General features: G+C 39.1%; 1 protein-coding gene across 1 annotated transcript; it reads left to right on the top strand.

Annotated features, from left to right (window-relative positions):
* Positions 1-1,019: 1,019 nt before the first annotated feature.
* HMGCR (3-hydroxy-3-methylglutaryl-CoA reductase) lies at positions 1,020-22,312 on the top strand. Its single transcript, XM_024563585.4, has 20 exons — positions 1,020-1,138; positions 5,978-6,166; positions 6,622-6,733; positions 7,261-7,348; positions 8,277-8,361; positions 10,651-10,756; positions 13,034-13,140; positions 13,250-13,366; positions 13,790-13,950; positions 14,071-14,318; positions 14,464-14,642; positions 15,654-15,848; positions 16,217-16,375; positions 16,522-16,679; positions 17,387-17,492; positions 19,463-19,633; positions 19,955-20,095; positions 20,178-20,336; positions 20,734-20,888; positions 21,030-22,312. The coding sequence occupies exons 2-20, from the start codon at positions 6,002-6,004 to the stop codon at positions 21,082-21,084; spliced, it is 2,667 nt and encodes an 888-aa protein (XP_024419353.1). The 5' UTR covers positions 1,020-1,138; positions 5,978-6,001; the 3' UTR covers positions 21,085-22,312.
* Positions 22,313-23,395: the final 1,083 nt, after the last annotated feature.

Below are 23,395 nucleotides of genomic sequence, written 5' to 3'. Positions count from 1 at the left end.
CAATTAAAATGTATACATATCCATATTAAACATAGATTCGTATGCAGGGAGAAAAAAAGGTTCTGAGTGTGACTGAATAAAAGGTACTGAGTGTGACTCTTCTGGCAGAAATGTAGGGTTGACACAGGGAAACAGAGATACGCAAGAAATGTGGGTGGGGCCATAAAGGTGGTGCCAGTTACTTCACCCTAGCAGACAATGGGTTACTCTTGATGGTTTGGAGGCAGGCCTATGGGATACTGTAATAGGATTGGAAGGTGGAAGCGCCAGGAGTGGAGAGACCAGTTAGAAGAGGCTATTGCACTATTTCAGGTAAGAGATAATAGAGGCCTGCAGCAGAGGGAGGGCAGAGGGAATGCAAAGAGGAGGGAGAGGCACGTTTCGTAAAGAATTGACAGTACGTGACTACTGCCTCACACTGGCAGGGGACGTGGCGGGGTGGGGAGAGAGACCAAGAGACTACTAGTCAATGACTGGAGTCTTTACATGAATGGTTAAGTCCCAGCAAGATGCCGGTGTAGGTTTTGGACATTGGTCAATTTGAGGTTTGGGTTGCACCTCGCTGCCATCTTCCCCTTTTACATCCCTTTTTTCCGGGCCACCTCCATTTCCTTCCATCTCTCCCTTCTAAGTAATACAGCTTTCTATCGTCAACCTGACCTGCGTTTATCTTCACTTTTCGCTGCTTCTTCTCATAGTACTCTCATTGCCAGGATGACACAGGTCGGGTCCTGGGCTATAGACTACTCGTGCCGAATTACTCCACCCACCTTCGCTGGGGCAGCTTCGAGGCTTGCGCCTCTCGGCTCTTTGACCAATAGGCACACCCTAGTGCTGGTGACTCGACTCGCTATTGGTTGGCCGAGCCATGGTGAGAGATGGTGCGGTGCCGGATCTCTGCGAGGGTGAGAGCTATGGGAGGTTGTTAAGGCGACCGTTCGTGACGTAGCGCCACCAGGCCGAGTAGCCTCCAGATGATTGGCTATACGATCGGACGATCCTTTCTCATTGGTCTCAGGCTCGGCTGGCTCCAAGAGTGCGTCAGCTGAAGGTTCCTTCCGCTCGGCGTCTCTGTTGACTGGAGACCGGGGGAGCGCCGGCGGTGGCGGTGTTCGGTGACCTCTAGTGAGATCAGGAGGTGCGGCGGGCAGTGGTGGGGAAGGGGAATCGGATGGGGGGAGCGGGGGCAGCGGCGGGTGGCCAGCGGGATTCGGGCAGTGTCGGCGGCAGTTCTCAATCTCCGGTAGGCCTTGGGAAAGGGCAGCAGGCATCTCCTGCGGATCTGGCGGGAGCTGCGGTGGTGGATTTGCGGGTGTGGCAACCCCCTCCCGCAGGGACTTCGGTTTGACGTCCCTGATGTGCAGCCGGCTGACTCTATTGCCGGGGGAACCTGGGAGCTAGGCTGGGCCTGAGCGGTGGGCGGCAGGGTGGGGCAGCCTTTGCCGGCCCTGTTCGATCTAAACAGTGATGGCTGCGCGGTCACGATCATCTGGGCGGAAAGGGTCCCAGGAGGGTGATTTTCGAGGACGCTCGTTTCGAGAAGTACTGGGAGGCTGGAGGACGACCCGGCCACAGCTCGCCGAGAGCACGCGAGAAGGTCCTTTCCGTGCAGTCGTCCACGCCCAGGCGGTGCTGTTCGTCAGCACCTTTCTTTAAAGTGATGTGGAAGAGGTCTGTAAATGATGCAACTAATTCACTCAGAGCCATGAGAAAACCGTGGATCTGCATAGCTGTGTCCGGTGCTGGCCAGGAGAAACGGGTTGAAAGGATGCGGAGCCCAATGTAGGGAGTCGCCCAAGAACTTAAAGGATTCTTTTTTTTCTTTGCTTGCTTTCTTTTTTTCTAAGGGGTGTAGTTTCTTTGGTGCTGATGTCCTTTAGTCCAGAACTTCAGGTTTTACGGAATTACTTGGTTTGAGTTAGGAAAACCTACCTTGGAGGTTCAGATATCGAACAATTTCTGCGGTAGGAGAAAGTTGATGTGTACTCCATCTTAAGTGGTCTGTTGAAATGTTTCAGGGCTTGAGGACTTGTCTTCTTAGACTTGGTGCCGAAAAGTTACAGGAAACATTTGTTTCCGGGCCATGCTAAAAAATGTCAGCATCTCACAGTGTAGAGAATGTATTTTTTGCTTGCTTGTGAATTTATTTTTCACTCCAAGCGAAGTCATTTTACAATTTAGAGGTGATCTAGCAAAGGCCTAGTGTACACTGGAGTGTACATAGATTGGATTTTGAGGACCTGCTTTGTTGTAGTGTCTTACCAGAATTTATGATAAACTTGCCAGTAAGGACAAATGGGGATTAGTAATATGAAGGTTTAAAAAAATTGTTCGAAGGTTACATCGTTACATCAAACTGATGGGTGGCATGGTCATTTCAAGATAAAGATTGTATGGGGATGGCTGTATTTGCTCTTTTTAATCTTGTATTACGTAGTTTATAGACCGTGGATAATCGCATCTACAAGGTGAAGCAAAAACAGGTTTACAGTTCTTACAGAAAGTAATACAATGACAAATAGTAACACAAGAATCAACTCTTGCGTACTCACAACAGTAAATCTACTTTTGCCACATCCTGTATATGGATGTCCTTTTACCCATATGAAATTGGTGATATTTGAAATTTTACTCTTTGTTACCTACAAAAATAGCAGTTTCATATAGTTCCACTTAATACTTTGTCAAAACTTTGGAGCTCTGGCTTTATAAGTGAATAAAGAAGAGATGGGACTTACAAACAGGTAGCATGTAATCGAATTGGATATAGAATCCAGGTTTCCTGATTTTCCGTGCAAGAAATTATCTTTTCCCTGGGATACTAGGTTGAACAACAGATGTTAAATCCTGTTGGAATTAAAAATGGCTCAGCATAAGGCAAGGTGCTTGCCTTCAAAGAAACATAATATACACAGCAATTAATTTGAGAGCATTGTAAACAAGTGTATAATCAAAAATGGAATGTGTAGCACAGGAGGGGTGCTGAGTCAAAGGAAAGAATTAGAGTAGGATGCGAAAGCATCCTTTTCCGCAGTTGGCCATGGTAGGTGCTTTCTATAGCATACTGGATTAGAGTTTGAGGATTCCATTGCATTTAAATTATCCATTCTTTTGAAAAGTCTTGTGAACTGTTTATATCATACTTCATTCTGAATAAGCAAGGCATACATTGCCTGTTTAACTTGATTTTTAAAGTAAATTTTATTTTTATTGCAGCATGGCATAAATAACTGCCAATTGAATTTGCGTGATCCCTCCTGTAGCCTGCTGGTGCCACTTGCAACTGCTGATGAGGGTGGAAGATTAGAGTCCATGGCATTTAAATGCTTTGCAGCATAATCACAGAGAAATGGGGAGAGTGCTTGCTCGTGAGAAACGAGTTTACAGTTATGATTATTTTTGAGGCACCTTTGTACTTTCCACTACTTAGTTTCTGTTTCCAAATAAGTCAGATTCTCTGTGCTTGGATATAGTTTGGGGATCACAGAATTGACAGTGCTACTTTTGAGGGAAAATATAATGTGCCTAATATATAACTATAGGTTAATAATGCTAAACTGATATGTGATCAGATTGGGGTACCTTCATGCTAGCAGCTCAGATTTTAATTCACCTGAATTAGTTTTTTAATAGTGAAGGATATGTTGACTCAATAGGGATTAACCTAAATTGAAGGGTTTGGGGAGAGGAAGTGTTAGAAATCATTTTAACCTAGTTTTGAAATGTGTTTTTAACTCATTTTCTGGAACATTGACTTCATTTGATTCTTTAGACAGGTTTGTAGGGTTTTTTTGGTTTTGTTTTGTTTTTTAATACAAGAAAGAAATTATGTGACAGAACACCATCACCAAAAGCTAGTCTTCTGTGAGGCTTCTGGTTGTAATGAAGTAGGGTTCAAGTCTAAGATATGATTAATACTCTCTAATACTTTAAGGCCAAGTCCCTGCTAATTTAATAGAAAGTATTTTTGTTACTGCTTATTTTCCAGAATACTACTGATATATAAAATGTTGCCTCACGTCCCTACCTCATCTCCCTTTAACATATTCTCTGAATACTCTGCGTTCAGCAGCCTTTAACTGGGGAACGAGAAGGGGGTTAGGGTTATCTTTATATTTTGGTGACTTAAAAAAATAAGTAATCTTGTCCTGGCTGGGTGGCCTAGTTGGTTGGAGCATTGTCCCGTACACCGAAAGGTTGTGAATTTGATCCCCTGTCAGGGCACATACCTAGGTTGCAGGTTCGATCTCCTGTCAGGGTGTATACAGGAGGCAACTGATCAGTGTTTCTCTCTCACATTGATGTCTCTCCCCCCACCCCTTTTCTCTCTAAAATCAATAAACATACCTTGGGTGAGGATTTTTTTAAAAAGTAATCTTTAGGTCTGTTTCAGGATGTATCAATAAAACACATGCTACTGTTTAAGAATATATTTTTAATTAAGCAGGTGTTTGTTGAGCAACTGCTATATATGAATGCAAGTGCTGAGGATAAAAGAGTAAGACTCAGGGGGAAAGGTTGAAAAGGCATGAATAAACACAGGCAGAGGCATGGGACGTTTATATACCTTAGTGACCGCCAGCTGTTTAATATGGAGGGCCAGAGTATGAAATATACGTGGTGCGTGTGCGTGTACATGTTATACACACACTCACATATGTATAGTTTCATGAAACAAAATTTCAAGAATTTTTTAAACCACAGCTATTTTTCTATTTTTTTTTATTTAAAAAATGTGGGTTTTTTTTCTGACTCAAAATTGATTTCATAATCTAATTGACCCAGTGGCCTGAACTTTGAAAACCAGAAACCTGGTGGCCTTGTATGGTTGAAATGTAAAGAACATAGAGGAATGCAGTGAGAGGTGATTGCTTTGGTTTCTTTAGATAGATTTGGTCCCTTTAGATAGATTAATGCTTTCTTTACCTTAATTTGCTCCCTTTTTACTTTCTGTCCTCAGTGAATGAATCACCTTAGTTATTATCATAAACGTGAGATTCATTTGAATTCTTAGTGTGCTAGTGTGTCAATCAACTTACTTTTTAAAGCTTAAATTTAATTGATTTTTATGGGTAGTTTATGTGCTTAATCATAAGCATTAATTTTAGAGTAAGAAGTAAGAATTGCAAGTTCTTATGTCAGGGATCAATGACGATATTCGATTTTTTAAAAACCAGAATACCAGAATTATTACTACTACTTAGCCAGCAGACATGGGGAACTTCAGTCACAGTAGTCTAGATCAAAGTTACCTGTATATTCAGTGGGGAATTTTTGGGTGCCATAGACACCTACTTGGGTCAGCCATCCTCTTCTTCCAGTAGTGCTCTGGTATTTTGATGAGCAGTAAAAGTTTGGGAAAAGGCTTTTTCTCTGGCGATGGCAACATTAAGAAAGTATTAAACATCATTTGGCTAGTGACATTGCGCCATATGTTGGGTGGAATGTTAAAAGTGTAATGGGCCCCTCCCTTGAAGAGCTTTATAAACTAAGATAATTTATAGGTGTCAAAGAGTAGGTTCTCTGGTATTTACTTTTTGCATAGCCAGAATGTGGAGAATGAAGAGGGCGCTTATATGCATTTTACATAAGGGTAATTAGAAAAGAAATATGAATACTTGTTTCCGACTTTTGTTTTCTGCTTTATTGCTTTCTTCTTTGGGTCAGATAATATCAAGGGCTGAGGTATTTATTTGGTTTGATTTTAAATGCTTGAATTCATACAGTTTATAAGAAATACCTGCTTTTAAGTTGGTTGCTAATGAATAATAGAGGATGTAAGTGTTGTGAGTAAACAAACAATAACAGTTCTCTTATTTTGATTTTATAATTATTTTCCAAAATTATGAGGAGCACTGTCAAATAGTGTTATTCATATGTACAAGACACTGCATAACTATAGCAGGGCTCACAACATTTTTTTCCTAAAAATACAGTGAGCTGTATACTAATTGCTCATACTTGATATTCCTTTCAGGATCCAAGGATTCTGTAGTTAACAATGTTGTCAAGACTTTTCCGGATGCATGGCCTCTTTGTGGCCTCCCATCCCTGGGAAGTCATAGTGGGGACAGTGACACTGACCATCTGTATGATGTCCATGAACATGTTTACCGGCAACAATAAGATCTGTGGGTGGAATTATGAGTGTCCAAAGTTTGAAGAGGTTTGTGAAATTAATTTAATATTAGCTCAAGCAAATTACATTTTCAATTTCTAAAGAGTATCTTTTTAGAGACCATATAACCAAAAAAGTTATGAGTACGATATTTTAGTATTTATAAATTTACTTCAAATTTTAATTTATTTATATAGTATGGAAATGCACTAGAAACACCACTTTTGCCTTTTTCTGCTGAAATGAATGTAATTGACTCTACTTGAGAAATATAGCTTTTATAATTAACAGGGAAAGTGATTGGCTTAAACAATGGATTGTTTAAAAATTGGATTTAATTTTTGATTTGCATACTTAATATTTTTCCTTGACTTGTATTATGCCTATATTTGTATTATCATAGTATGTAAACTGATGATGCATACAAAATAAAAATTTTTATTTTTGATTGCTTATTTTAAAAGCTATAATTATTGTGATTTTTTTTCTGTCTCTCCCAATAGGATGTTTTGAGCAGTGACATTATAATTCTGACAATAACTCGATGCATAGCAATCCTGTATATTTACTTCCAGTTCCAGAATTTGCGTCAACTGGGATCAAAATATATTTTGGGTAATGATTTTATACATTTAACTTCTTTTTTCAAAGGTATTTTATATATTTATGTTTAGAGAGAGGGGAAGGGAGGGAGAAGGAGGAGAGCAACATCGATGTGTGAGAGAAATATCAATCAATTGCCTCTCACGCACCCCAACCGGACTGGGCTCATAACCTGGGCTCAGGCATGTACCCTAGCCAGGAATTGAATTGGCGACCTTGAGTTTGTGGGAAGACGCCCAGTCCACTAGCCACACCCGTCAGGACTGTACATTTGACTTTTGTGTGCCATCAGATTTTTTTATTTGCTGTGGCTGTGCACCTGTCTGTTCAAATCACGTGTATGGAAATGTGTGTGTTGCTTACAGTATGCTGTGTGCATTCAGTAGTTTACTTTGTCATCATTGGGAGTGAGACATTCTGATATTTGAAACCTTAAGAATCTGGAGAAAATAATATTTCAGAATATTGATAGGACTATATGTTGTTATTTGTGTAATAAAGGATGAAAATTTTCAGTTTGTTGAATTTTGTCTTTTTAGGTATTGCTGGCCTCTTCACAATTTTCTCAAGTTTTGTATTCAGTACAGTTGTCATTCATTTCTTAGATAAAGAATTGACAGGCTTGAAGTAAGTATTGAAAGCATAGGTGTGCTTTTTCCAAAATATTTTTATATATTACACATTTATATATACTTCTTCAAGATTAAGAACGTATAAAGTTGTAATATAAATTTTCAGAAGTTTTATAAAATATGAGGGAAATTTTCATGTAGTCATTTAGCTATTTTTAAAAACTTAACATTTTGGTGTATATCCTTTGCTTGAACTATTTTTTTAATCTGAGATCAGATTAATTCTGAGATCATACTACATATACTGCTTTATAACTTCTTTTCGCCTAATAATAGCTTATCAACATCTTTGCATGTCCATCATGCTAAACTAAATTATTTGTCGTGGCTGCCTAGTGTAATAGCTCTGTATGTATATATTGTGGTTTATTTAATCATGTAGAATTGGATTGTTAGGTTATTTAATTTCCTCCATTAATAACAAGAGTGTCTTTGCAGATAAGTTTTTATTCATATTTATAGTTGTTTTCTTAAGATTAATTTTTAGGAGTGAGATAGTGGTTATGTAAGTAGGATTTCTGAGCGCCATTTTTGCCAGTTTACTCTGCAGTAAGGTTGTTTAGTTTATCCTCTCACAAATAATGATAAATGAAAGAAAAGTATGCATATTCGACTTTTTTCCTCATGCTAATTCAAGGAGACATTATTTACATAGTGATATTTTGGTATAAAATTATCAAAAGATGCTTGTGTATAAATATATTTACATTTTTTACCAATGTTTTGAACAACTAAAACATTAATACCTTTGAGGATGTCAGAGGAATATAGGGTGTAGACCTTTTGATCTTCAAAACGGCACACACACTAGAGAATCATACAAAGTAAGCAGGGGAAAGTTTTGTTTTAGAAAGAATTTTAAAGTTAAATGTTAACTGTACATTTAAAGTTAAATGTACCTCATCATCTTGGTTTTTTTCCAGTGAAGCTTTGCCCTTTTTCCTTCTTTTGATTGACCTTTCCAGAGCAAGTGCACTAGCAAAGTTTGCCCTCAGCTCCAACTCACAGGTAAGTATTATTTAATATTTATATTAATAGCACTCTTTTTTGTTCAATTTGTTTATATTGATAGGAAGAATTATAATAGAGTTTCTTTGTAGTCCAAGAATTAGGAATTGCCTATAATTGTAAATTTATTTTATTTTTATTTTTAAAATTATATTTCATTGATTATACTATTATAGTTTTCCTAATTTTCCCCCCTTTACCCTGCTCCACCCATCACCTCACACTCCCTCAGGCAGTCCCCCACCTTTGTTCATGTCCGTGGGTCATGTGTATAAGTTCTTTGGCTGCTCCATTTCCTATAGCGTACTTTATATCCCTATGGATATTCTGTAACTACCTGTTTGTACTTCTTAATCCCCTCACCTCTTCATGCATTTCCCCACACTGTCCTTCCATCTGGCAACCATCAAAACAGTCATTATATCTGTAATTCTGTCTCTGTTCTTGTTGGTTTAGTTTGTTTTTTAGATTCAATTTTGATAAATACGTATTTTTTGCCATTTTCTTGTTTATAGTTTTGATCTTTTTCTTAAATAAGTCCCTTTAACATTTCATATAATAATGGTTTGGTGATGATGAACTCCTTTAGTTTTTTCTTGTCTGGGAAGCTCTTTATCTCCCCTTTGATTCTAAACGATAGCTTTGCTGGGTAGAGCAATCTTGGCTGTAGGTCCCTGCTTTTGATGACGTTGCCAATCCCTTCTAGTCTGCAAAGTTTCTTTTGAGAAATCAGCTGACAGTCTTATGGGAACTCCCCTGTAGGTAACTGACTACTTTGCTCTTGTTGCTTTTAAGATTCTCTCTTTATCTTTAACCTTTGGCATTGTAATTATGATGTGTGTTGAAGTGAGCCTCTTTGCATCTATCTTGTTGGGAATCTCTCTGCTTCCTGGACTTACATGTCGATTTCTTTCATTATTTTTTCCAAATAGATTTCCAATTTCTTGCTCTTCCTTTTCCCCTTCTGGCACCCTTATATGTGAATGTTGGATGTCTTGAAGTTGTTTCAGAAGCTGCTTATACTTTCCTCATTTTTTGTAATTTTTTTTTTCTACTTGGTTTTCTGATTGGTTGTTTTTTGCTTCCTTATGTTCCAAGTCATTGATTTGATTCTCAGTTTCATCCACTCTACTATTATTTCCCTGAAAATTGTTCTTTATTTCAATTACTGTATCTATCATTTCTGCCTGAATCTTTTCTATGCTGTTGAGGTCCTCACTACATTTCTTAAGCATTCTTGTAACCAGTGCTTTGAACTTTGCATCTGATAGATTGCTTATCTCCATTTCGTTTAGCTCTTTTTGTGGAGTTTTGATCTGTCCTTTCATTTGGGCCATGTTTCTTTGTCTCCTTGTTTAGCAGCCTCCCTGTGTTTCTTTCTGTGTATTAGGTAGAGCTGCTTTGACTCCATGTCTTGGTAGTGTTGCCTAATGTAGTAGGTGTCCTGTAGGGCCTAGTGGCACAACCTCCCCTATTACCCAAGGTGGGTACTCAAGGTGTGCCCTTTGTGTGGGCTCCGTGCACCCTCCTCTTGTAGTTGAGCCTTGGTTGCTGTTGGCAGGTCAATGGGAGGGATTTACCCAGGCCAGTCAGCTCTAAGGATTGGCTGTGACCACTTACCACCAACCTCTGCCATCCGTGGAGGATCAGTTGTGTAGGGGCAAGGTGGTGGTGCTCTGACATGGTCTGTAGCTGTCTGCTGGGTATGCTGGCCCTGGGGTTTCCTGAGTGATGCAGGCCAAGGTCTGCTCCCACCTGTGTTTTGCCCAGGGCCACCCTGCCTGAGCTATAAAGCAATCTGAGATGTCTGCTACTTGTGCTGGTCTTGGAGACTCCCAGGCAAAGCCAAGCTGTGAGTCTAGGCTGTCTGCTGCTAGTGTCAGCAGATGAGAAAGGATATGATTTGAGAAGGATATGATTTAGGCTTCATAATAGTAACATGGTCTCACAATTTTTGCAACTAAGAATTTTTGTCAATGGTAGCAAAAATATAAAATATTGTAAAATTTAATTATGTGAGACTTAAATGGCAGAATTCACGTACCATGTAAAAGGAATCTTTCCAAGAAGTATCTTGCTGGGTATAAAGGAAAAACAGAGCACTGTATATGTTTTTCTTTTAAGTCCATTATTTTATTAGTGTACTTTGCATTTAGAATGCCTGCTAGTCTTGTCATATTGTATATTTTATTCTTTACACAGTAAGTTAGATTTCTAGCATGCTTTCTCACATTTTTAAAAGTTGTTTTTTTACCTTACCTTCATTGATATGCTTGGTCTGTGTTTCAGGATGAAGTAAGGGAAAATATTGCTCGTGGAATGGCAATTTTAGGCCCTACGTTCACTCTTGATGCTCTTGTAGAGTGTCTTGTGATTGGAGTTGGTACCATGTCAGGTTTGTAAGCAATTTTTAATATATTTTAAAATAAATTTGTAATAAAGAGAAAAAAAAGAACATGTGAGATTGCATTGGTTATTCTTAAATCCTGACTCTTAAAACGTTTTGAATGTATGAGTATGTGGATATATCTGTTTGTTTTAATGTAAACTTAGTAGTAAACTACTGATTTATTGTTTCCTCTTGCCATCTTTTTCAGTGCACCATTTTTTGATGAGTTTGTCTGTGGTGTTTTTGTTCTTTGGTTTTGAAAGATTGTACCCCAGGGCTTTACTGGAAAGTGCCTTCCAGACCCTGCCGTTGCCTACACTGTAATAATTACTGACTCAGCTCCTCGTGTTGCACCATGTAGAAGATAGTGCAGGAGTCACGGGTTGGGTAGAACTAAGCTAGATCCTCCTAACAGGATGATGGAGAAGATTTAATTAGACAGTCTGTGGTATATCCTCAGTCAGAGAGTTCAGTGTTAAGTATCAAGGGGATTCATTCTTTCAGAAGCAAAATAGTTTTAAGGCAGTAGTTAGTTGTCACTGTTAGTTGAAGTCTCTTCACTAGGTAGTGTATCATATTGAGATATATATAACGTTAGTTAAAACTTCCTGAGGGTCAGTGTTTTAATAAAGAAGATATTTTTTCAACAACATTTTAAATGTACATTCTTTAAAATCTCCTTTTGGGTAAAGTTCTGTGTTTTGACAAAGATACGGGCATGTAACTACCACGACAATCAAGAAAAATGTTTTGATGAAGTGAAAATATACCTGTTGATGTTATTCAAGCAAAGGAATTTGTAAGAGGATGAGGAAGATCAAGCCAGAAACTAGCAGTAGGCCGTGAAACCCAGGACTAATCGTTTGAGGCTGATATGGCAAGCAGGGTGATGAGTTTTGTCATGAGAGGTCAGAGAAGTGGGTAAGTGAAGCCATTAGATTTGTAGTTGGAGAAGCCAGTCAGGAGACATGTATGACTATACGGAAAAGGGCTAATGGTTAGGGATTTGGATTAAGGTAGAAAAATTTTTTAAAGGACCGATTTCACACATTTTAACCAGGAAGTAACCCTTTGGGGAACCACTAAAAAAGGAAAACGCCTTAACTTTCTGGAAGTATATAGATTAATGTTCTTTGTATGGTGGCGAAGTGGCTTAAAGATACTGCTGGCAAAGAAGAGTGCGCAGAGGACGTGGGGAACAGTAGGAGCCTGTTGTCCAGGGGAGACCGGAGGTGGCCGGGTTGTAAAAAGCGCTGATTAAGTATAGTTTCCGCGATCTCAGGGTTGAAAAGGTTATATGTGACTGCCATTTAAAATGTAAGCGCTTCATAATGCTTGTATTATTGTTATTTTATATTCTCCCAAATTTCCATGTTTGAGAGAAATTACTATGGAATTTTAAAAAATACAGTTTATGCTCTTGTTCTATTAATTAGTCCAATGGTTTATTACAATGCAGAAAATAAAATGAAACCAAGTTTTTTGTATTATTCTATTTGGCAGTTTTTATTAAAAAAAGGAATCATTTTTACATTTTAAAATATTTTTACATTTAACATGAGTGACATCAGAAATGTGTTTTATATTCAAGTTTATTTGGAAAGTGAGGGAGTAGGATTTGGTTATTTGAAGTCTTTTCCAGCTCTATAATTCTGTTACCTTCTATTTGAGAAGATTGCTAAATGATACCTTAACTGTTTTCTAGTGGAACAGTTGTTATTTTTGTATCTTGAATTGTCTTTTTGCTTTATATCATTTTTCAAACAGAGCAATGAATTTAACCAAAAATATAAGGACATCAATAGGTCATAGAAGTTATATTGAATAGAGTTTAATCGTACACATAAAATATTTATTATGACATTATATCAGGAATGGTGTAACTGGCAGAATGTTTTACTTTTATAAAAGTCCTTGGTCCACAGGTGAATTGCTTTTGTGGTAACGAGTGGAATTGGATCGATAGTATAAAACTATGGAAGGTTTGCTCCATTAGATATCATTATCTCAAAAGAGAATTTTAAAAAGTTGAATATTAAATGTGTATTAAATGCTGCCATACTGTTCGGCATCGTGATTTTGGTGACGGGGGAAGGATCATCAGTGCTCTCACGCTTGAGACCACCCCTGAGTTCCTGATTCTGTTTCCAGCGGGTGGCGAGGAGATTGATACGCTAATATTCTCACATATTTTTATACCTACGGGAAGAGTCTCGTGATGTGTGTACAGCATCAAAAATACACTTACTTTAATAATTGTGTATTTGATTTTTCTCTTACCAGGGGTGCGTCAGCTTGAAATTATGTGCTGCTTCGGCTGCATGTCAGTTCTTGCCAACTACTTCGTGTTCATGACTTTCTTCCCAGCTTGTGTGTCCTTGGTTTTGGAGGTAAGGGCAGTTCTTACAGCGACATTAATAGAGGAGCAATATTTCTCATTATGTCAGTTCACTTAAATAAAAGCAATGTCTTCTAATGTAATACTGACTTACTTTGTAGCTTTCTCGGGAGAGCCGCGAGGGTCGTCCAATTTGGCAGCTCAGCCATTTCGCCCGAGTTTTAGAAGAAGAAGAAAATAAACCGAATCCTGTTACTCAGAGGGTTAAGATGATTATGGTAATTACATAGTTTTCTTCTCCATTCAGTATCTTCTGTTCCAATATCATATTCTGCTTTTCGGTTTTGATATTTTTTTTTTCTTTTGTCATCTTTCTTTAATTTTTGGCTCTTTCACCGATACTTCTCTTCCCTTTTTCTCTTTGTTTCTCATTTCTTAGAAGCTCCTGGTCTTTCTTAGTGTCTCTCACCTAAACAGATTTTTCAGGTTCCTCCACTTTCTCTCACTGAAAACCTGTTCTTTGGAATGTGTTCAGTAGTCCTATAAGGCCAGCGCTTAAGACACACAGCAAACTTAGGGCTCTTTTCATGCTAAGGGGAGGCCAAGGAAGGTGGTGTCTGGTTTTCCAGTCGCTAAGGATGAGAAGTGTAGGTTTCATTGACAGGCAGAAAATACATAATCTTTTGAAAATTTTATTTCAGTCCCTAGGCTTGGTTCTTGTTCATGCTCACAGCCGCTGGATAGCCGACCCTTCTCCTCAGAACAGTACGACAGAACATTCTAAGGCTCCTTTAGGATTGGATGAAAATGTGTCCAAGAGAATTGAGCCCAGTGTTTCCCTCTGGCAGTTTTATCTCTCTAAGTAAGTTACCTGAGACCTACTTCGTTGCATATTAATCTTGGTGCTCTACTCTACTAAAAGTTTAGGGTGTGCCCTTTACATTTGTGAGTAATGACATTTTATTTGTTTTCTTTTATTTAGAATGATCAGCATGGATATTGAGCAAGTTATTACCCTAAGTTTAGCTCTCCTTCTGGCTGTCAAGTACATCTTCTTTGAACAAGCAGAGACGGAATCTACACTTTCATTAAAAAACCCGATCACATCTCCTGTGGTGACCCAAAAGAAAGTCCCAGATGATTGTTGCAGACGTGACCCTGTTGTGGTCAGAAGTAACCAGAAATTCCATGCAGTGGAGGAGGACGCAAGGACAAACAGAGAAAGAAAAGGTGATTTCTTATTCTCTTCATTTTCCTTTGCTGATTTGTTAAGAAGTTGAGTCATTTTCCTTAACAATGCTGATTTGTTAAGAAGTTGAGTCAGTTTTAAAACTTATGTTCAGAGTTGTGAGATTTCGTTTGGTTTTTTGAACAGCTGAGGTTATAAAACCCTTAGTGGCGGAAACGGACACCTCAAACAGAGCTATGTTTGTGGTTGGTGATTCCTCCTCAGTCAGTGCTTCACCAGAACTGGAGACCCAGGAACCTGAAGTTGAACTTCCCGAGGAGCCTCGGCCTAATGAAGAATGTCTACAGATACTTGGGAATACACAGGTGAGGAAGAAGAAATATACTCAAACTCAGTACCTTTCTTAAGAACAAGAGCTTTTTTAGTGAAGGAAGAAAGGAAGTTATAGCTACTGAGCACCTCCTAGGTTCTAGGCACTGTGTTACATGGTTTACAGGTACTGGTGTTATTTATTCCCCACAACCTTGTGAGATGGGTGGAATTATCCCTTTTTCAGATGAGCAAACTGGGGCGCCACGAGGTTTAATTATTTCCCAAAGTAAGACATCTAGGAAATGGTAAAGCCGGGTCCAGGTGTCCAAGATTCACTGGCTCAAGAGTCAGTACTCTTTCTCCTTTACTGCTGTTTACCGCGGAGATGAGCAGCTACTTTACTCTCATATGTGTGTTGAGGCCTAGAAAATGTTTAACGTAGACATGAGCCTCAGAGATACAAGAAGGTTTTGTTTTTGTTTTTTTTAAAGTAAGCTTAATGCTCATGAAGAAGCTTATTTTCCTTTCTGAGATTTGAACAGGATTCCTGCCTATGTGACCATACGCGTTCGCTCAGGCTTTAGGGTGATACTGCATTCTGTCCGTATCTGCTTAGTCTGGTTCCTTTCTAATTTATGCCCCTAGGAGTGAGAACAGAGCTGTGACTATTTTCTCTCTCACTTTCTCTCATTTTAACGTGTAGCAGTGTCTCAGCTGTCTCGCTGCATTCAGAGTTATCAAAACCTATAGGGTGGGTGTCAGAATTTTAATTAGGGATTTTTTTCCCATGAGCCTTACTTGCAGAATTTAGTGTTTTGGTCTTATATTGTTTAATTATCACATTTTTATGAATAATTTGCTTTCATTTTGATATTCTTATTTCTTTTCAAATCGTATTCTTTAGAATTCCAAAGTCTTTTAGGTTCTACTCTTGTGTTTAGCTCTGTCGAGAGCATTATTTGTATTAAATGGTTTATTTAAATGAATAATATGAAGTACAGTTCTTAAAGTCTTTTATCATCTCTCTTCCTCACCACCCTTGCATTTTTTCCCCATTTCTTTAGAAAGGTGCAAAGTTCCTTAGTGATGCTGAGATCATCCAGTTAGTCAATGCCAAGCATATCCCAGCATACAAATTGGAAACTCTGATGGAAAGCCACGAACGAGGTGTATCTATTCGCCGACAGTTACTTTCCCCAAAACTTCCAGAGCCTTCTTCTCTCCAGTATCTACCTTACAGGGACTATAATTACTCCTTGGTATGTTATTTTATTGATTTTAGAAGGTTTGCTTTGTAACTTATTACTGTTAGTTTTAGTCTTTAGCTTCCCCCACTCTCCCCGACTGGTCTTTTACGTGAGTACATAGTTTTATAAGATATTTTCCTTTTAAAGTAATTTCATTTTAATTTTGTATTCTGCTTATGATATAGGTCACAGAAATTCAAAATATTCTTCCTGTTGGTTTAGTCATTACTCAAACATTTAGTATCTTAAATACTTTTAAAGAGTAAATACAACTTTTGTTGAGAAATACACTGAAGGGTAAAGTTGAAGAAAGTTTTTAGTGACAAGAGCTGTGTATTTGCAATACAGATTTTCACTTGGCTCCTGACTTTACCTTTTAGGTGATGGGCGCTTGCTGTGAAAACGTTATTGGGTACATGCCCATCCCTGTTGGAGTGGCGGGACCTCTGTGCCTGGATGGAAAAGAATTTCAGGTTCCAATGGCAACAACAGAAGGTTGTCTTGTGGCCAGCACCAACAGAGGCTGTAGAGCGATAGGTGTACGGTGGCATTTTTTATAGTTGCCTGTTTTAGGAATCACTCTAGGCCAGGCGATGGGAGGAGACTGGGGACAGTCAGGGACACCTATTGGGATGAGCGCAAGTGTTTTCAACATTAATGTGTGCTTCTGTAACATCCTGCATAGCTCGGTGGGGGTGCCAGCAGCCGAATCCTTGCAGATGGGATGACGCGTGGCCCAGTGGTGCGTCTTCCCCGTGCTTCTGACTCTGCAGAAGTGAAGGCCTGGCTTGAGACACCTGAAGGGTTCACAGTGATAAAGGAAGCATTCGACAGCACGAGCAGGTGTGTGGGGGGCTTGTAAGTGCATTTATGTCAATTTCAGAACCAGTGCCATCTTCTTTGATCACTAACCATACCATATTGCCAGCTTAAAATGACATAAAATATCAACTTTAAATTGAATTATTCAGAATTAGTAATGTTAATGCTTGGTGTAGGGTGGGAGGGCAGAATGTTAATCTAAATGAATACCTCTATAGAAGTGAATTAGAAAACTGTAGTGTGATAGTAAGTTTGTGTGTGGATTTTACAAGGCTCACTTTGATTAGACTGTTAACTTTGCTCTAAAAGTGTTTTAACTTAGAATTGTCCTAGGGCAGAATTGCCTGAGAAAAAGATTTTGGAAGCAGAATAGAAGGAGTAAATATTAGTATAGTTGATTTACTTTGAATACAGAAAGTTAAGTTTATAAAGAATCATAAACAATACAAACGATAACTCTGGTATAGTTCAAGCTCATATGCTGTCTTTATTTGGACTTTTAAAGTTTGTCTATGAAGAAATGACTGTCTGTAGCCCTTCTTCCTTGCAGCCTATAAGAATGAGAGTGTTGATACAGTATTCTAATATCATGTGTAAAGAAGAGAACACATTAATAAGGAATCTCCATGGGGTTTCTCTTTATGAATAAAATGAACCAACTAAATGAGATTTTAAGATAACATCCATCTTCTTAAAAAAAAAAAAGTCTTTCCTCCTTTTGTCGACAGGTTTGCACGTCTGCAGAAACTCCATATGAGTATGGCTGGGCGCAACCTCTATATTCGTTTCCAGTCCCGCTCAGGTGACGCCATGGGGATGAACATGATTTCGAAGGTGAGCCAGGATAGGCTGTACCAGAGCTTGCAAGAGTGTCCCAGGAAAGGGGACCTCAGTGTCAGAGAGACGGGAGTTGGGTGCAGACTCGCTGTCCACTTTGTGCCCTCCTGTACTTTTAATATTATACCTGTGCATCTGTTTACTCAAAGAGTTAATTGATTGAAAGATTTTTCATGCCACTCATTATATAAATCAGGCATTTGTTGATGGGTGGTGTTCGTATTTGATGCATTTAGTTTAGACTTGGCATACATGTTCTGGGTCTGCTCAGAGGGGATGGGAAGAATCTTGGGGACAGCACTTCAGAACTTCGCCCTATAAACCTTGAAAGCTGACCTCTTTTAGGAACTTTAAGACTTGTGTTTAAGAGGCCAACCTCCTGTATATAGTCCATTTATTTTATTTATCTCCTTATAAAAAGATTGTGTATGGCTTATGTTTTATTCTATGGATATTTGTTATTTACCAGACACACATGTAAAACGCTGAAGTTAATTAGGCTAGCAACATTTATTTTTTGGTTTACCTGTTTATAAAAACTTTTTGGAAAGAGAGAAGATAGTGACTAAATGAAGAAATATTTTTAAAGATTTTATTTCCTTTTTGGAGAGAGGGAAAGAGGGATAAAGTAGGGAGAGAAACACTGACGTGTGTGCGAGAAGCAGCACGCCCGCGGCCAGGAACCTGGCCCATAACCCAGGCACATACATGCCTGGCCAGGAGTCGAACCAGCGACTTTTCTGTTTGCAGGGTGACACCCAGCCGACTGAGCTACACCAAGTACTCCAGTGAGGGATAAATGCACAAGCTTTAAAAATTGCCAATAAATAGTAGTACAGTGGTTCTTCAAAAAATTAAAAATATATTTACTATTCAGCAATCCCACTTCTGGGTATATACCCCCCAAAAATTAAAAGGAAGGTCTCAGAGAGATATTTGTGTACCCTTGTTCATGGCAGCATTATGCACAATAGCCAGAATGTTGAAGCAGCCCACGTGTCTATTGATGGATGAACGGACAAAATGTGGTGTGTATATACAATGGAATATTATTTAACCCTAAAAATAAAGACTATTCTGACATGCCAAATGTTGATGAACCTTGAGGTTCACTTGGTAAGTGAAATACTCTGGTTACAAAAAAAATAAATATTGTATGATTCCCACTTAAGAGATACGTAGATTAGTAAAATTCATCGAGAGAGAAAGTGGAATGGTGGTTGCCAAGGGGCTAAAGAGAGAGGGGGGCGGGGAGTTATTTCATGGGTGGAGAGTGTCAGTTCTGTGAGATAAGAAGGAGGTCTGGAGGTTGGTTGTACAACAAGGTGGACGCACTTAAGACTACTTCAGTATAAACTTGAAAATAGTTAAGATGGTAAATTCTATGTTATGTGTATTTTACCACAATTTAAAAATACTTTTTAATTGCCTGCAAGTATGTTTTGGGTTATTGAGGTGTGAGTTAACTGAATTAATTTCACTCAGTTAGAAATCACTTAGAAGCCTTGTTTATATTTCATGTAATGTAAATCCCATCAACTTTCCATTAACAACGAGATTTACTTTCATATCTGACCTCTCCTTCCAGGCTTTGTACATTAGGCTTTTGATAGTAATTTAATAACTAGAAGGAGGAATTTATTAAACATTGATCATAGGTTAGGTAACACTCTCCCCAGTGGCATGAATATGATTATTATACTCTTGAGTATTTTTTAATATTCTTAACTATATTCTATTCATCAGTCACTAGAAAGAAGTTTGTTTTCATACCTAGAAAGAACCATTAGGAATCTACACCTGACTAAGAAATTACTTTTGTGCTCAGTTTATTTCAAGTATAGTTATTGTATTAGAAATTAAGATTATTGTAGTTACTGTACTTAGAAGTATTAGTATTAGATGTAAATAAAGCCTCTGACCTATAAATAACTGCATGTTAATGTAACGTTTTTTATTGTTTTCAGGGTACGGAGAAAGCACTTTCGAAGCTCCATGAGTATTTCCCTGAAATGCAGGTCCTCGCAGTTAGTGGTAACTATTGTACCGACAAGAAACCTGCTGCTATAAATTGGATAGAGGGGAGAGGAAAGTCTGTTGTTTGTGAAGCTGTCATTCCAGCCAAGGTTGTCAGAGAAGTGAGTGACTGGATAAATGTTTTATTGTGTTAATCTTTAATGGGATTAAAAAATTGGAGGAGCATTAACATTCTAAGTGAAGTTTAATATATGGGTGTATGTTTGTGTTAAAGATGACTGTTGCTCATATCTTGCCCACCTGTCTGTCTGTGGCATGCGCAGGAACAAATTTAACTGATACGCTCTTCATTGAGGACAGGCCTTACATGGGGCCGCACCTGAACTTCCTTATTTTCTGGAGGTACAGAAAGGCAGATAGGAGTAACGCACCCGTGGATCTTCTGGAGGAAGATGTAAAGTGTGTACACCTCTCTTTTCTAGGTGTTAAAGACTACTACAGAAGCTATGATCGAGGTCAATATTAATAAGAATCTGGTGGGCTCTGCCATGGCCGGGAGCATCGGAGGTTACAATGCCCACGCAGCCAACATCGTCACCGCCATCTACATTGCCTGTGGACAGGTGAGGGCCCCAGCTTCCACTTCTCTCTTCTATTGTTCTAAGTTAGAGCAGTTTTATAGTTTTCTTTTTTTTCTTTCCCCAGGATGCAGCACAGAATGTTGGTAGTTCAAACTGTATCACTTTAATGGAAGCAAGTGGTCCCACCAATGAAGATCTGTATATCAGTTGCACCATGCCCTCTATAGAAATAGGAACTGTGGGTGGTGGGACCAACCTGCTCCCTCAGCAAGCCTGTCTGCAGGTATGAAGCATCGGTGACCTCAAGCCTAGTTCTTGCTGAGATTTGTTTCTGTCTGACACTACTTACGACTCACCTCTGTATTTTAGCTGTTTTTTCATTCTTTTGTTTCCCATCAGCCTAGTCCAAGTCAGCATGTTCAGGCATATGCTTAGTAAATTGAGAAAGTAGGTTAAGAATGCAAAGGACTATTCATGTGTGTGTGCACTGCCAGCCAGGCTGTGGGCGTATGTTAACTATACGTGGTGTATACATTGTCAGTACTGGCCATCAGATCTTGGGAAATTAAGGGGAGTCTAGCTCTATTCTAATGTCATGTAGTGGCCCTTTCAATGAGTGAGTAGGAAATTGCTGCCGTGACTTTAAGGGTGAGTCCTGCGGTGTCTCCCTCTGGCTGCAGATGCTTGGTGTCCAGGGAGCGTGCAAAGACAATCCTGGGGAGAATGCCCGGCAGCTCGCCAGAATTGTGTGTGGTACAGTGATGGCTGGGGAATTGTCACTGATGGCAGCATTGGCAGCAGGACATCTTGTCAAAAGTCACATGATTCACAACAGGTATGACTGAACAATTTATTTAGAATGTTTTCTGGTCTCAAAATAGGCAGTATAAAAACCTAGTGTTCACATACAATCGTCCCAGTTAAAATTCTGCAGTCTTGATATTTTGTATATCTCATTGTCTCTTTTTCCCCACAGGTCAAAGATAAATTTACAAGACCTCCGAGGAACTTGCACCAAGCAGGCCGCTTGAATAGCCCGGCAGTTCTGAACTGAAATACGGGTGTTGTGTTCTAAAGGACTAACATAAAATCTGTGAATTAAAAAGCTGAAGGCTGTGTCTTGTTGAGGATGAATAGATGGGATCAGTGAGACGACTGCTTGGTGTTTGGCTCTTTCAGAAAGGTCTGAGGTCCTTCTCTCCATGCAGATTCCTCAGCTCTGAAGACAACTTAGTGTGTTAGGTGCTCTGCTCTTTGGAAAGATCTCAACATGGCTTTCATGCTTTCAAGCGTCACAGATGGTAACCGACAGCTCACCTCTGAAAAAGAAAACGTGTGGGAAAAATGTGTTTTCTTTTGATGAAATTCATGCAGTACATGGGGATCAGTGTGAGTTGGCCCTTCTCCCACACCCCCACCACCCTGGGCTGAAAACGGATTTTTAAATTATACTGTAGCTGACAAAACTCCTGATTTCATAGTAATTTATTAAGCCTGGGTTGCAGAACTTTAAGAAATATGTTTATTTTTCATAAACTGATACTTCATTTGGTGCTGGTCTATTTTGGGGTAGCCAATGTGATTCTTCAGAAGAGAACCTGCTTTCTTCAAGGGAAGAATTCCTCTTATTACCAACCACAGAATAATGTGCTGAGCAGTGCGAAATAGTTCTCTATCAGGAAAACAAATCACTACATTGATCTCTGCAGGCTATTTGTTCAGAAAGGCCTCTTGTCGAAATGTAAATGTATGTCTAGATTGGTTGTAACGTATGTTTCAATATAAGGCTTTAAGAAACAGAGTTTGTGTTCTTCATTAAAGATACCAGAGCTCTTAATACTGCTTAGACCAGCGATGTTCAACTTTCTTCATCTTGTGGCACCTATGACCTAATTATTAAAATTCTGCTGTACAACAAAAAATACATTTTTTGCCAATCTGACAAAAAAAAAAAACCAGGTATAATTTTGATTCATTCACACCGGATGACTCTTCTGGTGGCTGTTGTCATTTTTTTTCATTTGACAGTCCAAGGGAAAAGAGGTCAGTGCCCCTGACTCCATAGTCAGGAATTGCACGCTTTAAAAATTCTTGTGGCACACTGGTTGAAAATCGCTGGCTTAGACAAAGGTGACTCTGTTTCTCAGAAACGCACAAGTCTGTGACCCCTCTCAGAACTCAGAGGATGGAAAATTAGGTTTGAAAGAAAAATGCCATTTCTCTAATCAACTTTAATTTCTTAAATGACTCTTAAATTTATTTAGCTGAAAAACCTAGACAGTTTTTTTGTAAAGAACTGTATCAAATCCGTATATGTTATAATAGAGCTTCTGATGCTAGTTTATTGAAAGTGTTCAAGGAATAAATAAAAATCAAATTGTATACTGATAAAACACTCTGCGCTTAGACCAGAGATAATAGTGTTCTTCAATGCTGTCCAGGAAGCCCTGGCTTGCTGGAGGAGCCCACTGAAAGGCTATGTCAGGGGTGCGCGCCAGTGAAGGCGCCGTGTGAATGGCCCTGGAGGAGTGTGCCTTGTTCCTGCGGCCAGGAGGTTGGTGACTGAGACACGCACACGGGGCTCTTTGGTGGATCCATAAAAGCTCTCAGCTTTCTCAGGGTGTCGGCGGAGTTGTTGGATCTTAATTTTTTTTAATGTACAAGTTTTGTACAAGTAATAAAAGAAGTCCTTATTTTGTATTCCATCTAATGCTTCAACTGTTGGTCTTGGAGAGCTGATGGCTGGTGTGGAAGACGGACTCTGGAGGACATTCCAGCAGTGACCGTCACGGCAGCATGAGAGCCTCCGAATGGTCACGCCTGCAGTATCATTGTGGAAGCTGTCTGTAAACTGTAACTTGCTTCTGTTGCGACTTTTCAGCCAGTGACTTATTTATCTGAACTTTTCAGAGAAGTGGCAGTGAAAACATGCTGAGTCTTCATTTCGGTGAATAACCAGTATCTTGCTAAATTAATGTTTTGTACAATTACTAAATTGTATACATTTTGTTATACTTTTTTCCAGTTCCAGTAAATTATGAGAAGTTAATACTTGTAAGTGTAAACAGTAACCTTTCTTTCTTCTTCTTTTTATTTATTTATTTTTTTTGGATTAACCCTGCGCCCTGGAAGCTTATAAAGTGCAGCTGGGGTGGTAACCAGTGATTCCTGCCAGGGGTCGCATGGCCAGTTATTGTTCTCCATTATATTCTCCAACTCTGCGACTTTGATGGCAGGCTGGTGTTGCGTGTGCATTGAAACTCTCTTCCGTATAGAGAGTTTGATCAGTTCAGATTTATCATCTCAACTGACTACTTTTGGATGTTGGGGCTGTGAGCAAGA

Source organism: Desmodus rotundus, chromosome 1, assembly GCF_022682495.2.
Source record: "Desmodus rotundus isolate HL8 chromosome 1, HLdesRot8A.1, whole genome shotgun sequence".
NCBI classification, from domain to species: domain Eukaryota; kingdom Metazoa; phylum Chordata; class Mammalia; order Chiroptera; family Phyllostomidae; genus Desmodus; species Desmodus rotundus.
The sequence above is the reverse complement of the archived record's forward strand: the minus strand, read 5'-3'. Positions and strand labels throughout refer to the sequence as shown.

What these genes read in the sequence shown, in the direction of transcription:
- HMGCR (XM_024563585.4), top strand. Translation starts at nt 6,002, where the DNA reads ATGTTGTCAAGACTTTTCCGGATGCATGGCCTCTTTGTGGCCTCCCAT. An exon ending in GGGATCAAAATATATTTTGG is followed by an intron (nt 6,734 to 7,260) that starts GTAATGATTTTA and finishes TTGTCTTTTTAG; the next exon opens with GTATTGCTGGCCTCTTCACA. An exon ending in GACAAACAGAGAAAGAAAAG is followed by an intron (nt 14,319 to 14,463) that starts GTGATTTCTTAT and finishes TTTTTTGAACAG; the next exon opens with CTGAGGTTATAAAACCCTTA.